General features: G+C 37.0%; 1 protein-coding gene across 1 annotated transcript in view; it reads left to right on the top strand.

The window, feature by feature from the left end:
* Positions 1–18,505, top strand: part of agap3 (ArfGAP with GTPase domain, ankyrin repeat and PH domain 3) — an 843,333-nt gene that overhangs the window by 493,659 nt on the left and 331,169 nt on the right. The window contains exons 4-5 of the mRNA XM_039753235.1: positions 4,029–4,114; positions 18,083–18,224. Coding sequence (XP_039609169.1) covers positions 4,029–4,114; positions 18,083–18,224 — 228 coding nt within the window. The remainder of the gene's footprint in view (positions 1–4,028; positions 4,115–18,082; positions 18,225–18,505) is intronic.

Genomic DNA, 18,505 nt, shown 5'->3' on the forward strand with positions numbered 1-18,505 from the left:
TTATGGAAAATAGTGCTATAATTAGACAGTTATGTTGTCGTGAGAAAGGTATAAAGCTGCTGAGGTTTTGAAGGAACTGGTGATTTGAGATGGTCAGTTGGATGATGTGGAGCCTGTAGGCTCTGGCACTGATGTGGATAGTTGCTCTGAAGACGTTTCTTCATTACAAGTCATCCAACTTGTCCTGACTGTTAGGACAGCACTACATGGACATTTTGCTGCCCACTGAGCGCAATCGCCAAATACAAAATGTGTTGTCTGCAACAAGTGTGGACAGTGCAAATAAATGTGTTGCATCTGGGATCACATGTGCTTCTAAGGTTGCATTCTGCATGGTGCTTTGCTTCAAGTTCTCTCATTCAAATGCAGACTTGTAGTCATATTGTTGATGAAAATAACATGATTAATAATTTCTTTACATTTTTACGAGTTCATTACCTCCAACCTGCAGGGAAAAAACTTGGGGGTTGGTGGCAGAATTAGGTACTCCAACCACCATAAGAAAAACCTCACACTGTTCCGTTCCATCTGAACTAGTCTGGCGCTGAGGTGTCGCCCGCCGCATGGCTACAATCGGGCCCGAAGATTTTTAGGTGGTTTGTCATGTGGTGGGTGTTGCAGCCTGTGAAGGATTAGTGCTGTGTACAAAGCTATTTCCTTCTTTGCAGCAAGGACCCCCATAAACTTAAATTGCATGAAGGGGATTCAAGAAAGTTATTTTATGCTAATTCTTTCCAACTAGAACACTAGACACAATTACAAATACAGTGTACTTAAGTTGACTATATCTAATTGCGCAACTTAAGGGCTTTTCTGAGTTAATGGTGTTCAAGTGCATCCTGTATCCGAATCAATTGAACGCTAAAAGCAAGGTTCCATTTTTTTGCCTAATTGGACAAAAACCATCAGTTATAGGATAAGTTTTTTCCAAACAGTTACCAAATTTCCATATCTAAATGTACACAATGTGCAGACATGTGTTACATGGAGTTGTACTGGAGGCAGCAGTTTTTATCTCACTCATGGAGCTAACATATCGTTTTAACTCCCAGTGGCTTCAGCTAGCATTGTGTTCTGGCTGCCTGTCTCACTCACTGAGTAGCCTGTTCATTAGCCTTGACATCTAGTGTGCTCTTTCTTGTCCCCTTCAGAGGAGGATGGTTTAGACTTGCCGAATAGTACAACACTTTCAAGGAAGTGTCAAGACACCTTTTCCTTATAGCCATCACATCCAAAAAGCAATATCTGATTAGAGTAAACATTGCTTTTCTTAACCTCCAGCATCATTTTTTTTCTGCCAGATTATTGCCATTTACAGACTTTTTTTATTATACATCATACATTCTTAGCATTAATGAATTGGGAACTACTATATATTTGTTCTGAAAAAACTTCTGCTGTGCAGGTTGTCAACCCTCCAGTACTCTGCACAGGCAAGCACCATATTCCTGTCTGTCTCACCTGTCAGGGCTCCCTTCGTCTTCCTTCCAGCTCCTCCAGAATGTAGCTGCTTGAATTGGTGTCCTCTGTTCATCATTTCACTACAAATACTCATTTGCTTTACTTTCTTCACTGACCTCAGTGTTTCTGCAAGATTTAGTTCAAAACTCTTACCTTGACCTATGGTTTTCTGAATGGTTCTGTGGCTCAATATCTCTAGTCTTGGGTCTCCGTGTCAATTTTGCCTAACTGCTGACTGTCCTTCAACTTGCCAGACATGCCAAATTGGAAATCTTGCTCCAAAGCTGTGGAATGATCTCCCTTTGTCTATCCATACTGTAACCAATTTAGTAGTGTTTTGGTGTCTTTTGAAAATGCACCTTTTCACTGAATATTTTGGAGATGCTTTGTTTCTCTTCTACTGGTTAACAGCTGTTGTATTAGCAAAGAGTTTTAGTTAATGAGGTGAAGGGCTTTAGGAGTCCATGGCATTGTGTGATTTTAGTTATAAAACCAGTGTAGCTCAAAGTGGGTGAGTGTGGGGTGTGCCAGTAAAAAGCCGTTCACCTGTGGGGAGTTCAGTTAAGAAATTTGCTGGTTGCTTGCTAACATGTAAACGAAGTCAGCTCGGCTAGTTTCATAATTGACACTCAGTGGGTCATTAAGTAGAGGTGTTACCCACAAAGAATAAAGAATCTGAATAAAAAAGGATGACAACGGATGCAGTGGACAGAAGGCAAAGCATTCCTGGGCTGGTTGCTCCTGTTAGAAGTATTGCATTGCACTTTTTTTTTAACACTACTTTGTTTTTGTGAATAAGATATACTGAAATCTTTTTGCACCAAGTTGCTTGTTTGTGTCCCCATTGCACTAGTTCTTTCTTAGTTCAAAACTATGGATTTCCCAGGAAATGAGTAATGCCCAAGACTGCGAACAACCGGGGCAATAAAGATACTGCAGGTATAATTGTATAGTAGTAATACTACTTCCAATTGCTCTGTTTTTTATCTTTCTGTTGTTATTGATGCTTACTCCTTCTAGACATTTTTATATGTATTACTGCATATCTTGGTTTGTAAGTCGCCTTGGATAGATGCTTGTGCTAAATAAGTAATAATAATTTATGAAATCTAAAAAACTCCCATATAAAAGTATTGGTAAATTTTCAAAATCATCTTTCAATAAAAAATAAAAACTTTCTGTGTGACTTCAATTGCTGAATAATTTACAAGTTTACATCAAGAGATGTTATTTCAACTTGAGTATTTTCCACTTATACTAATCTGATAGCCTCACCTGTCAGCAAAACAGTCACGCAATATGTGTTATTAAGTTGTGGAAATGCAATATCATATCAGCAGCTTGCATAAAAGTTTGCAATACAGACTCAGTTTTCCTGCTGCTTGAAGTAAGTTATAAGATCTTCAGAACCATCTAAGTAAAGAAAGCAAAAGGTATGTAACATACCTGGAAATAAGTTAAAGAGGAAAGCAGCTCTTTAAGCATTGTTCAGTAAACCATCATACATACAGTGAATTAAAATGACTTCAGTATTTCTGTTAAACAAAAAATGAAGTTATGGCTGAAATATCAGTAAATTATAATATTTATCTATTTCAAGCAGTTTTTAGCTTGAAACTTCAAGATAAATTTTAACTCTATCAGGTACTTCTTTCAGAAATATTAAATTAAAGAAATATAAACTAAAATCTGCCATAAACCATACATTACCCACAACTAGCAATATAACCTTAATCAATGTAATTTTTATGTCACTTAAGTTATAATCTAGTGTCAATTCAAGCTATTTTAACTTATTTGGGTTCCCTTTCTGGCTAAATAATGTTATAAAATAATATTAAACACACATTTTATGTACTATAATTTGCATTTATTGTATTATCACTGTTGTTTTGGGACATGATGCACTGTTACAAAAATATTTAATAAATAACAATGTGGTATCTGTCTCTTTAATTAAATGAATTGACAAACATTTAAAATGTTTCAACAGTTAACCAAATTCCTGAATGCACGTGAATTTTGCACCATACATGCATTTTTTGCCCTTTTTTCTTAATTTCTCCCTTCTTTTGTTTTGTTTTCCATTGACAGTTGCTCATCCATGTATCTTTAAGTGACTTTTGCAGTGCTTTCCCAAAATGTGTTCTTGGTGTAAACCTTATTACAGTATGTCAGAGTTACATGAATAAAGTGAAAACATTACTTTAATCAATAGTATTTTTTCTTTTGCTTTATACATAAATGTGCTTTATATTATATATTTTGTCTTTTGCTTTATACCCAAAGCTTCATTATAGACTTCAAAAGATCATGTAACCGTATTATTACTATATTTTATCACGCAGAAAGCGCTGCATTGTTCATCTGGTGCGTGATGATTTTTAGTACCTGGAAGACTACACAAATTATTTAAAATATAACAAGCCATGGTTTAGCAGTTTGACTCTGTATGCCAACTATCCATTACATCATAAAGGAAATGGTATTGGCATTTAGTCTCATAAATTTCTTTTCACTTGAAGCTAAATTTACTTATTGTATCTCAATGTGTCCTTTTTCAACAGGTGGTCGATTTAAGAAAGAAATTGTTGTGGATGGACAAAGTTATCTTCTCCTTATTAGAGATGAGGGTGGTCCACCAGAACTGCAGGTATCATCCATCATATAAATTTGTGTAATTTTTACTACCATTTTGATGGACATTTCAGTCTCTGTCTCTCTTGTTGACTCTCTATATACGTTTATAGACATATACTATAGATGTACAAGTATACAGATGATTTTACTGTTATCTTCTGCTGAACCTTTGAATACTCAAAACTAAGTCACTCAACATTCCTTTTATATTTGGCTGTTATTAAGTGCACTTTTTTTTTGTGTCAGCTTTTATCCCTGCATTTCTCTTTCTTTCTTTTTTGTAAATTGTGTTTCTTAATGTTTTAAACAGCCTAGATTTTATTTACAGTAGATACCCTTTAAAATAAAACAACCTGGTGTGGTTTGTTTTAGTCTTGTTGAAAATGATTTAGTTTATATAAATTAAGTCATTTTGTATGAGCTTAGTATGGTTAGGTTTGGGTTAAGTTTATCTTCAGGTATAAGTAATCCCCATGTAGTATGAAAATGCTTCTGTGAACCTCACATGTTTTTCTCAGGACAGTCAAAGGCTCCTACGTTTAACAAACACAGACTCAGATTAGCCATTAGTAAATATTTTTTTTTCCCATTAAGTTAAAATTCTTTTTCTGTTGCGTTTAGAAGCATGTTCCTGTTGCATGATTTAGTTTTAGTCAGATTGTAGTTGATCTCACATCACCTATAGAATTTGGATGGTATAAAAAAACACCTCATGTAGCTTCTTCTTGTCGTCAATTTCTGCTCAAATCCCAGTGACCACGAAGAAAAAGATTTGTGTTTTCATGTCATTCATCTAATGTTCTGGAGGATCATATATATCCCATAATTGCATGAGTATGTATGTATTTAATATATATTTGTATATATACACACACATTTGCACACATTATTATTATTATCCTGATAATAATGGAGGATTTGAAACAGTTTATAGGTTTATGTTAATGACGTAACTTTAGCTATTATGGATTTATTGATGCCAGTGTGTGAGTGCATATGTGAGTACTGTTTTGTATATTTGCTTATTTCAAGTAGCTGCTCTTCAGGACTAACACATGTTGGTTAACTGGTGTATAATATATGCTATAGTAATACATTACGCCCCCATCTTATCACCCCCTACCGAGTGAACCTGAAGAGATGTTTAGTTCAATTAATTATATTTCTAACTAGCAAAATACCCGCGCTTTGCAGCGGCGAAGTGCTGCCTTAAATTTTTTATTAAGTAAGGTAAAAATATACCAATAAATATTTGTTAAGGATCTCTTTGTATGCCACATTGTCAGTTCGGCCCTCCGGTTGTAATATGACCAAGCTGTGCGCTGAGCTTACTCTTGAGCGTGCAACGTACAGTTGGCCATGTGAAAAGCAATCTTGCTCAGATCTCACAGCTTGGATTGCTGCTGCCATAATCGGTTTGAGTTTCATAGTTTATTTCAATTACTTTAGTATTTGCAGGACTTGTTGTGCTGAAGTGACATTCGGCATCTGTCAAGTGTTGTAAGCATACATCTAGTTTCATTGAGAACTTCGCATCTAGCTTTTGAGAGTTTAAACATTCATAAACATCAAAATGTCCACAACTCAAATCGTCACCTGTGAATCTAAGATGTTTAAGAGGCATTGGCGGCTGTCCAAAGGTGTAAAATATTTGGCCATTTCGGTACACTTGAAAGCGACAACCGAACAATTCAGCGGCAGCCATCAACTCACATGCAGAACCAAAGGTGAAGGGCTTAAGCATTTCACTCTTATAGTGCTCCTGTGTTGTATAATTATCTCCTGTACCACAGTCCACACCTTGAACCTGTCCCAGTCATTCACTACATAAGACACAATGTTCCTCCGGATATCAAGAGTGAGCCTGATATGGCCGTGCAATATGTAACACAGAGAATGGAAAAATCAGGCACCATCTCCGGGCATGGAAACCACTCGGTAAGTAACAGTTCTTTGATCGATGGTGATCACCTCGATAGACATATTAACGAGGGTACGGTTGGAACGATAAAGGAAATGGGTACCTGAACAATGTAAACTAAGTCTAAAATACCTATACAATAACTATAATCGTAATAAACAAACAATAAAACAGCGGAGAAGCCGTGGATTAAATAAAAAGGCTACAGTTATCAGCAGGGAGACGTGAATACCGTGGCGAAGCAAGGAAGGGGAATGAAGAGACCGGAGCAACGGACGGCCTTAAATAGGCAGGCAGCCAACAACGTGGGAGGCGTGGGAATGGGGGACCCAACGCCGCCTCACACGGCGACCGAGCTGCAGGCTATGGACGTATATATGTACGTAAGTAGGATTCAGTTAGCGTTGGGAACCCGTGTACCAGATAGGTAACAAAGACCATTGGAAAGTTCAATATGGCGACCGACAGTTATGACCATTACACGTAGAATTTCTAAATGAAACCTACTTAACGTTTGTAAGTAAGATGTAAGGAATGAGCCTGCCAAATTTCAGCCTTCTACCTACACGGGAAGTTGGAGAATTAGTGATAAGTGAGTCAGTGAGGGAAACAAAGACCGTTGGAAAGTTCAATATGGCGGTTGACAGTGGCGTCATACCACCAAAATAAGTACATACATCAGTTTCAGTTAGCGCAGGGAAGCCACCTACCGAATTTCATGAAGATGGGGCCATAAATAAGAAAGTTTAACATGGCAGAGGTTATGACCGTTATGCGTAGAATTTCAAAATGAAACCAGCTTAACTTTTGTGAGTAACCTGTAAGGAATGAGCCTGCCAAATTTCAGCCTTCTACCTACACGGGAAGTTGGAGAATTAGTGATGAGTGAGTCAGTGAGGGCTTTGCCTTTTATTAGTATAGATATGTACATAGTGCACACCGCGAGGTTAGATGTGCAGTTAGCTGTATTGTTTGACTGTTCGTTGTTTTGAATTTTGTAAGCTTATTTGGAATTTTTTTCAGTTCTTACTGGTTGCAATTTTAAGTTCTCCACTTCCTCTAAAGTAAATTGTTGTGTCTATATACTAGGCCTGTTTCAATTTGTATACGACTTTTAATCTAAACCCTCCAAAATTTTGTATTGGTACAATGTTACATCTCAAAGTGTTAACATTTAAATCTAATTGAAGCTACCTACTATTTTTACAGGATGTGCTACAGCACAGGTCACTAATAGGCGTACTGTGATTCTGTCCGGACCCAGACATATCATTGAGTGTTTCTACACCTCTGTTTTCTGAAAGGGACCTCCTACATGTCTCTGATTGGCCCATTCTTGTTGCCTTTGTGGGTTCGAGTTATTTGGGTTTAGGCATGAAGACTGAGATTGGTCAAAGTGAAGGCAGGAATGTCAGCCAATCACAGGCAGAGAAAGGCAGGCCTTCACTGAATAGAGGAGCAAAAAACCTGCATTCTGAGTGAAAACAGCTGTCACTCTTGTGGCAGTGACATGGAGAGAAAAATATACAGGAGTGAGAAGACAAGAGAGAGAAAAGCGACGAAATAGTCAATGTGCCATGGCTTTTGCTAAACGGCGGAAGCTTGACACTGAAAACTGGGCTTTTAATCCAGAATGGACCAAGGCGTTTATGTTCATACTTCCGTAGGAAGCTTGAAACCGCCGTGTCTCATCTATTCTGAGATAGTGGCAGTGGTTAAAAGCAGGAATGTGAAACACCACTATGAAACTAAGCACAAAATTACATTTGAGAAAAGTTACCAACTAAATTCACCAGTTAGGCAACAGAAAATAAGCGATCTTAAAGTCATCAAACGATCGGTCAACAAGGAATTTAACACATTAATTTACTGGCCAATCTTCACACTTGCATGAGGAGGGCACTGACACTTTTCCAGCCCAGATTTAAAATCCTAGCAGACAAAGCAAGAGCTCGTTTCTCTCACTGAACAAGAGAAAGTAGGCAGTGGTATATGAGGGGAAGATAGGTTCAGTTATTTAAAGATGTTCCAGTTGTGCACATATTAAAAACTCATATATTTTATTTTTATATGAGGCCAAATCTCTTTTTTTGTTGAAACTTTAAAACTTATTATTATGAAATTACTTATCTATACTAATAAAAGGCAAAGCCCTCACTCACTCACTCACTGACTCACTGACTCATCACTAATTCTCCAACTTCCCATGTAGGTAGAAGGCTGAAATTTGCAGGCTCATTCCTTACAGCTTACTCACAAAAGTTGGGCAGGTTTCATTTCGAAATTCTACGCATAATGGTCATAACTGGAACCTATTTTTTCGTCCATATACTATAATAGACTTCTGCTCGATGCCCGTGGGAGGCGGAGTTACGCCTCCCACGTAATTTAGTGCCTGCCCATATAAGGCCGTCCATCAGCGGCAATCCAATAGAAACACTGCCGCTAAATATTCACGGGTGAAGAACTGTGCTTATGCAGAGGAAGATAAGATGGTCAGGGTGGTGTTTGGCACAAACTCGGCGAAACTGTGAGAGAAACTTTTAAGTGCCGGGTCTTAGCTAACATTAAATACAGCCGTGGACATTGCACGAGATGGCACCAGCACAGCTGGGAACCTTCGATGCATGTACACTGAGCGGCTCACGTGAACTGACGCAGTGCACGGACAAAAAGCAACAGTTCCAAAGAGTGCTGAACAAAAACCGAATTACACAACTGCGGAAACAAAGCATGGTGTGAACCGTAAGTTTAAATTAAGTTTATAGACACACTCCTGCTGCCGTTTGCCATGCCTACAACGAGTATGGTATTCGCGATATACAAGTTTAATGAGAAGACACGAGGTATAAACGAGACTTTGGATCACTTTGTTGCGGAGTTAAAATTGCTGTAGCAAGAAACTTTGAAGTGCCGGGTCTTAACTAACATTAAATAAAGTCGTGGACACCGCAAGATCGCACGAGCACAGCCGAGAAGCTTTGATGCATGTACTCCGAGTGGCTCGCGTCAACTGACTTTGCAGGACTGGAAAAGATTAAATTAAGTTCATACACACGCTACCGCTAAATATTCACAGGCAATTTCCACAACTTACTACCGGGAATGCCTGTTGAACATCTTACATTCAAGAGTTCCGATTGGGGTGGTGAACACTTCGATGAATGAAACCTGTTATCTTTACAACGGTTGACAAACACAGAATAAACTTGAACACAACACGTCCTCCAAATATGAACTTGATTGAAAGAAATAATGCTAATCAAATCCTTGATGACAGCAACACTCATAACGGTCACAAGACTATTACATTGACAATCATGTTACGTTATTTTTAAAATGTTTCCTTTTCTTAGCACAAGCACAGCTGAGAAGCTTCGATGCATGTACTCCATAACGCATTAAAAAATAACGCATTTAATCACACTTTGCATTCCAAGCAAAGGGTAACTTTTGTCAATGCATGATTTCCTGGTACTTCGATTACATTAATGCACACATCAGAGCTACAGAAATGTAAGAGTTGGAAGAAAGCGCGTTTCTAGCACTAATCGGAGGCAAATTTCATTTCAAAAGACTACCCGACGGAAGCCTTGATAAAAGCATGGTTTAGTGCAAACTGTGCAAAAATTAGTTTGCATACCACCGAGGCACTTCAACCTTACGGTTCCATCTAAATGCAAAACATGTTACAGCGAGCACAGAAACTGTGTATGCTGTTAGCACTAGCAGTACGGGTTCGAGTACCAACAAAAGGTGTCGGCAGCCCAAACCTCATGAAATGACTGGCTTCAGGACCAAAATTAGTAAGTCAACATCAGTCAAACTTACAAATTCTCTCGCAAAATACATTGCTTTGGACTGTAGACCACTAACAGTGGTGGAAGATAGGGGGTTAGAAAATGTGCTACAGTTAGCGTATTTCAAGTAAAATTCAACAGCTTTATGACATTAAAAAGCAAGCAAAATTAGATGCATTACAGAAAGCGGACTTTGTGGCTCTTACTGGGGATCATTGGACTTCCGTGACCGTTAGTAATTCTAATTACATCTAATTACAAAATGTTCAGTGATCACACTGTTTTAGCCTAATGTACAAAATAATTTTGGCTAAGGTTACTCACAGTTTAAAGGTGAGGCTGGTCAAATTACCTTTTATGTTTCTGCCTTATTTTTTAAGAAGAAAAACTGCACTTTAATGTTGAAATTTTTGTTATTATTATTTAAAGACAATACCATTCTGAAAATGTACTTAAAGTACTTAAAATACCACTTTGCACTAGACTATGGTGATAAAGCATCAGTTAAATTCAGATGCAGTTTTATATTTGTCAGTTATTAGGCATTCCCACCCTCTCCTACTGTTTTGCCATGGGCACTGGGTAGTGACTGAACGAATGAGATTGAAAATACCTGTGGTTGAAAAGAAGTTCCTGCACAGGGTTACAAGGCTTTTCCATTCAGTTTGTTGAGGTGGATTGCAGTATCAGAAGAATTTGGAGTTGAAGTGCTGTTTTTTTCAGATCAAGAGATCCCCTTAGCACCTTGCACAGAAAGAATACAAGACACCCCTGCTGAGAAAGATCAGGGGCAAATAACAGGAGATGATATATCTCTTTACTTCAGGACATCATGGAATTCACTGAGAGGTTTTAGAACAGGGGATCTCAACGTCGGTCCTGGGGATCCCCTGTTGCTGCAGGTTTTTGTTCCAACCAGCTTCTGTTTTTAATTGAACTCCTGAGCCAATTAAGTGAACTGATATTTCCCAAGTTCTGTGTTTTAAGGAACAATATATTAATTAGGAAACTAAGTTTGTTAAAAAAAAAATATATATTAAAATGTACCAAGCAGTTATATAGGAATGTTGTATTTTTTTTTCTTTTTAACAGTAATTTCATTTTGATTTTCATTCTACTTTTCTAGGTGTTCTAATTGTTTAATTAATCCATTATTTACTAATTAGTGGGTCTGACGCTAAAGTAGTTGCAGCCTTTGATTATTCAGTGTTGTTTGCCAGCGTGTCTGATCTGCTCGTTTTAAGTTGTCATTATTAAGATACGATGAAGGGGGGAAAACTGCACAGAGAAATGGCAAAGTATAATGAAATAAAAAAAGAGAGTTAAGCATTTAAATCTATACTAAAAGCAGAAATATTTATGAATGTCTTATAAATGTAAAAATCATGCTGCTATGCTTTTCTGAATGTCGAATAAAAAAAAAAAAATACTAGCTAATTAAATGTGATTAGTGTTATCAGTTCTTGTCACTGATTAGGAATCTGGTTGGAACAAAAACCTGCAGCCACAGGGGGTCTCCAGGACTGACGTTGAGAACCCCTGTTTTAGAAGAAGTTGCTGAGGAAAAGGTTTTGTGCCCAGCTGAGCTTGTTACTACTGCAACCACCAACAGGAAGCAGAGAAAACAGTAGAACATTGTAAATTTTTGGCAACAACAGGACATTCAGCCCAATAAACCTCACCAATCCTGTCCATCTGTGTTCCTCCAAAAATAACATAGTCATGTTTGAATGTCCTTAGAGTCCTTCTGTCCACCATACTGCTTTGTAGCCAAATCCATATGTGCAGAGTTCTCTGTGTGTAGTAAAATTTCCTAATGTTTATGTGAAATTTACCCTTAACAATTTTCCAACTGTGCCCGAGTGTTGTTCTTTGACTCATTTTAAGTAATTGCCTTGATCCACTGCTTTCTTAATTTAATCAATTCATTCATGTCACGTTCTTATCTATGTTACCGTAAACTGAAAAGGCTTAGCTCTTTATCTCTCCTTATAACTTCCCCAATGCAGTCCTGAAATCAGCCTAGCTGATCCTCTCTGGACTTTTTTCTATCCCAAAGCCATACACAGTACTCCACGTGATACCTCACTAGTACATTATAAAGCTTTAGCATAACCTCTTTTAACTTGTTCTCTATATTATCTGGTCCTGGGGTCTCATTTATAAAGCTTGGCGTTGGCATAGTTTTGACAGTTAAATATTCTTACCCCAAAAAGCAGGAAAATGCATATACTGTCTGAATTATAAAACTTGCTGTGTACACATTTCTACGCAATGTACCCTTTATAAGTCACAGTGCTCTTGTAAATGTGTGTATTTAAACATGCCACAAACCCTACCTGGTTTCCACCCTGAAACAACTATACAAGGCCTATACCTCATACATATGCATTTGCAATGCTGCGGAACTTCATTGGCTGGTAAAACTGTCTCACACGTGATGCATCGAGTCAATGCCACTTGCGTTTCAGGAGTCCTATGCTGCACTTCACAACTGAACCAAACATGTGTAGGATTTCTGTGTTCTAGGGTTGGGGGAAAGGCATAAGGCACCAGAATCTGATGATATGATTGTGGTTACAATGGATAGTATATAGCTCTTATGATAAGCTAAGTTTTACTTTACAAATTACTTTACAATCAAGCCATGCACCACACATCAACCAGAGCTACGTTGTCTCACTGATTTGTCAGTTTTCCTATAAATATACGCAAGTTCTCTATTCAAATTTTCTTTTGTAAGTCCTGACTTTTGTAAGGAAGGCTGCATGCAGACATTTTAGACCTCTTTGTGTGTACGCCAAGTCTGATCCCTGGTGATTTGTTAGATTTCAGCCTATTTAATCCAAGCAGTTCTTCTCCCTCTACAATTTCCAAATCATTGAGTACATCCTTAGCAGTCCCTTTTACCACTGGGAGGTTAACTCGCCTCCTCACATGTCAAAACTAAAAAAAAATCCATTTTAGAGCATCTGCTATTACACTGTCTATATTTTTCATGCTCCCATTCCCTATCCCCCATGAGCCACCTCCACCCACTTCATTTTCCTGGCACAGTTCACCTCCTAGTTGACTGTGTTAATTACTAAAATAGCAAAAGAATCTTGTTGGGTCAGCTTATCGTACTACCTTATCTTCAATATTCCCCTCTAACTGCCTTTTAGCTTCTGTAATGTGCTTGTTAATGGCTTCCCTCAGTGTTTAATAAACTCTATGGTTAACATTTAAGTTACTAGTCTAATGTCTTACACAACTGTTTTTTCCTTAGCAGCAGCTTTTTCACTTCTTATTTACCCCTCTGGAGTGTTTTTAAGTTCTTACTAATTACAAATTTTGAGATGAACCTGTACTACATTATGTATAAAATGTTTTTAAAGGTGTTCCACTGCTCCTCAACTTTTTCCACTGCTGAAGTAAAGCTGCTAATGAGCTTAAATGATACACCTCTGTGTGTCATAGTTTTTGTTACGATAGCTTTGAAAACAAATTGCTGTAATTCACCTAGTAACACATACTCTATTTTTTGAACACAATTAGTCGTGAACTAGTCTGTCTCTGGGCACATTCACTCCATCTAGGCACACATAGAGTTATCAGCTAAATATACATCTTTGAGAAAATTGGAGGAATATCATCAAGAGCTGGGAAAGAAATTCCTTGCAGACATATTGTAGGCAGATGATGTAATCTCCACTTAGTTAATGATGTGGCTTAAAGCTCTGTGGGCAGAGCAATAACCACTCCATTGCCCGCTCTGTCTGTATTATAACTAATGGTTGATTTAAGTTACTGTTTTAGTTATACACTATTAAATTGTACTGAAGCAAATACAAAATTATTCCTCAATTGACTTTACAGTGTGGCATCTCAATTTGCCCACCTCCAAAAACTAACATATTGCCCATATCTGATCTCTCTACCCTTTTTCAGTGAGCTTTTGCCCCAGTTTCAGGTTTAATTTGACTTTCAACTCAGGTTAACTATTGTGCTTTTATACAATTTTGTGAAAGTCCAGGGTTGATTGCTAATGGTGGCCTTAGTTGGTTTCTCGTACCAGTTTCAAATGAACAGTCATCAGTTGATTCACTCTGCCAGAACACCCTTTGGGCACCTTATATTGTGACACTTTATGTGCCATTTGATATACTGCCCTCAAAACAAAAAATGGGCCATTTTACTGTGATGGCATGATACTCTCTTCTGACTCCAAAGTATTTAAATTCAAATAATGGTGGATAAAGGAATTATTTTTTCAGTGATATTAGGTTCACTTGAGCAAAGCATCATAGAAACCTTATGACAAATGGCAGTTGTCCCTGTAATTTAGAAGACTCTGAAATATAAATTCTGAAAGCTTATCAATGCAGATTTCCTAAATAATTTTTGAAGAAAATAAGCTGCCTGAAAAAGCATCCCCATTTTCATTGTAGAGAAATAATAATAAACACGAGTCAAGAGTTTGCAAATTCCAAATTGATTGTATAGCATGGTGTACAGGCGCAGTTGGGGTAGTCGTGGCTTATGTCATGTTGCTTTATAAGAATGAGTCACATACCTCCTCTTCAGGTTCAGCTCTCTCTAAAAGAAGAAAGAGAAGTAGATTAAAATGTGCTATATGGAAACTAGTTTTAGTATTGTCAGTTGTACCTATGCTTAATTACATGATATATTTCATGAATACACTTCAAGGAAATTCTAAGCAAAGTGCATTTTATGTTCTGTGAGCTCTGCCTACAGAAAATACTTGTGAAATCCAAGGGAAAGGTCTTGAAAATTAATTTGTTTTCCTTTACTCCCCTCTAGTGGCCAAGATGTAACTAGCAATATAAATCTGATTTATATGTTTAAAATGACTTAATTAATTTAGCAGTTTTATTTTTTGATTTGATTTGAAGGTTTACAAATTTGTCACCTATTTAGTCATTGGTCATCAATTATTGTGGTATGTCAGAATGAAGAACTTTTTATACAAATATGTTTTGACTCAACATATGCTATTTTTGTATGTGGAAAAAAACAGATGAAGTTACTTCCATATAGAAATAATAAAAGGTTAGAAAAGCTATATACTGGTTTTTGACACATCATGAGTTGTTTATAGAGATACTTTGGAGAAAGCTAAGCAAGCTACATTTATTCTACTTTTTGCAATGTTAATAACAATGTTTTTTTTTGTATTAACAGTAGAATCCCTGAACTGAAGCCTCAGAAAAAAACTCATAATCCCGAGCCACCTTAAATTCCTTCACACCTCTCCATTATCTTCTTTTGTTTTGCAAATGTTTCGATCAGCACAAGCAGCCTGCTATGCGATTCCCCCAACACCGCCACAGTTCAAATCGGACAAATAGTTCTCCCAGCTCAATTTTGTTTATGTGGATGTGAGGTGCCTGGAGTTGTATAGGGTAAATAATGTATCGTTATTTGGAACACATGCATTTCATGTGTGTTCAGTGTCTGCAATGATCTATGTAAATGTAGGATGACAGGAAATGCGAGGCAAGAAATGTTGAACACATACCTAAAACAGAAACTTTTTTCATGTTATAGTGCTAATGACAAAATTTTGACATGAAGTCTATAATGTGTAAGGACTGAAGTCCAAATATCAAATAAACACTTTCACAAAAGGTACACGTATAACAAAACAAGGATTTCCAGTCATCCTACATTTACATAGAAATGCATGTGTTCAAAATAATACTTTGTTTCCCTGAAAATAAGATCTACTCCGAAAATAAGCCCTAGCATGATTATCAGGCTGCTCTGTAACATAAGCCCTACCCCAAAAATAAGCCCTAGTCCAGATTGTCAGTTGAAAAGTAAGGCATCTAAGGCCAGGTTTATACTTAATGCGATGTGACGTGTGTGCCCAAAACATCCATTAAATTATGAGGGCACCTTGCCACAATTTCTCTGAAAATGATATTTAATGATTACATCCATCAGTTTGGAGATGTGCCCATTCCAGCAGCATCGGCGCAAGAGAGAAACAAAGTCTCTGGATGGGGCATCAGCTCATCGCAAGGTGAACACAAGCACACACATACACTGGTGTCATTGTAGCTTCACCAAATCCTCAAACCTTCATGTCTTTGGAAGAAAAACACTGTGCAAACCCACCAGGAAAACATGCAAACTCCAGGTACGGATCACAAGGGACGTGACTGTGCCACCCATTTGTGTAACTATTAGCAGTTTTCATTATTTAAACAAAGTTAACTATTTATCTGTAAAATGTAACATACATATTTTTAAAGCATTTCATCATGAAAGAGATATCGAGTATAAATGTAAGAATTCTTAATTTGCTGAGAGCTGGAATATTATAAGTTTAATGTGTTCTGTGTGGCGATTCTGCTTGCTGCTGCTGTCAGGTCAGGAGGAAGCCACAGAAGCACGTAGCGATTTAACAACTAGGTCGGTTTTAAGATGACGTTTACGTCGGTCTGCTTTAAAGTTAAAGTAAACTACGAGGTTAAAGCCGACATTTCCCACTTTAATCACAAAATAGACATTTTCATTATGTCCTTATTTTTTTTTCTCTGTGACTCAAATACACCTCCGTACATTCTAAAGGTATTTTAAAGGTGCCAAAAAAAAAAAAAAGGCACAGAAGATGGTATGTGATACTTTTAAAATGTATCATGTCATTCTTTTGAGAATATGTGACGCTTGAATATCAAAGCACCATGAATGCATTTGTATTTCGGAATTTTGCTGCACCACATCGAACCATTCATCAAACATCGAAGTGCACACCTCGACCCTGGAAGATCCTAAAAGTGGCTGGAGTAGCAAGGAATTCAGGCTGTAATTCAGGGTTTGAATGTGGAGAGTTATTGCGATATTCCAGAAGAAGATGACATGACTGTATTTGGATAAATGTATATTGTTGTACATGAATAAATATAAGATATCTCCTGAAAATAAGCCCTAGTGCATATTTTGGAGCAAAAATTTATATAGGACCCTGTCTTGTTTTCGGGGAAACACGATATATTGTTTACCCTATACAACTCCAGGCACCTCACACCTAGTTTAAAAGACTTGAGCTGGCAGAACTTTTTGACTGATTTGTGGTGCGACGGTGGAAGAATGGGATAGCAGTCGTCTTGCTGCTTGTGCTGATCAACACATTTGTAAAACAAAAGACACTAATGTATAGGTGTAAAGGAATTTAAGCTGGCCCGGGAGTTTTATCTTAGGCTTTAGGGATTCTAGTGTTAAAATCATGGGTACTGCATACCTCTCCTGGCAAATAATTTTCATGAATTCCTTTTCTTCACTTGAGTGACTAAACATGCCATTCTTGGCTATTCCCCAGTTCATGTAGTTCATAATAGTTAACTATATGTCCAATCATTTAGTTTTTCCAATTTATATTAAATACTACTTTTCAAAGTTTCCAACACACTGGAAAATCATTCAAGAAGGAACAAGTTTTTAAGGCTCATTGGACCTGTTTTAAATTTAATGAATCCTTTCAGAGGTTACACAGACACACTTTTTTTTAGGTTTAGTGTTTTCAGATTTCTTTGCAATGAAATGTCTTTACATGTACATTCTGATATCTAGTAATGAATAAAATGATCAGACAAGGGAGTGTTTCCTGTTAACTTCATATTGAGTTTTCATCAAGTGAATCTCCATGACTGTTCTGGAAATTCATTTAATTTCATCATCTTCTTAGTTATGCTGTTCGTATTTTTCAGCTAGTACTTGTAATATTGTTTAGATATATCTAAGATTCGACAATTAATAATTAAGGTCCTGGAAACAACAACACATACTGCAGAGTTCTATACTGCCAGCAAGAACTATAATATAATTTTTATAATGTCCTTTGTAGTTCTTTTTTATTGTGTTAAGTGAATCTGTAGTCTCAGTTTATAGGTAATTTGGAGGATTATGACAAAATATTTTTTCACTTTTCACATACCAGTAAAACAGATTACCAATAAAATAGTTTGATGCCAAAATTTGTCATAAAAATCAAATAGCAAGCTAAAATCCCTAACATGATTACTTACTTTATTTAATTACTAAATATAACTAAGCATGTTTTTTCCAATATGCACCTTTACTTTAAGAGCATGAGTTAATTATTTCACTGTAGTAGTAGTCTCACTTAATTTTTCAAGTGACAGAAGGTGTTTCTTGTATGTATTACTAAATCCATACAGACTTGACTTATCAGTGAGTCAGCTCATATTCACAGCTCCTGTGTGGCTTTTTTGTGTATTTCTCGCCCCCACAGTTTGCAGCCTGGGTCGACGCTGTGGTCTTTGTCTTCAGCCTAGAAGATGAAATCAGTTTTCAGACAGTTTATAATTACTTCCTCCGGCTGTCAAGCTACAGAAACACCGCAGAAGTACCTCTAGTCCTTGTGGGCACTCAAGGTGAGAAACTACAACAAAAACATTGCCTAAAGCTTTTAACATTGAATGTTTATTTACCTTGAACAAAAAAAAATTACACTTGTATTGTTTTGTTTCTTTTTTCTTTCAACTCTCTCTCCTAACCTCCTCCTCCTCTTTCCAATTCAAATAAACCATTATATGTAGAACATATGTTCTGATAGATTGAGTTTGAAGTAATTATTAATTAGCTACAATTTGCTAATTGGTAATCAGATTTTTAGACTTGCATGCAAATTATTTATATACAATTATAAAAAAGC

The sequence above is a fragment of the Polypterus senegalus genome, chromosome 5 (genome assembly GCF_016835505.1).
Source record: "Polypterus senegalus isolate Bchr_013 chromosome 5, ASM1683550v1, whole genome shotgun sequence".
NCBI lineage: Eukaryota > Metazoa > Chordata > Cladistia > Polypteriformes > Polypteridae > Polypterus > Polypterus senegalus.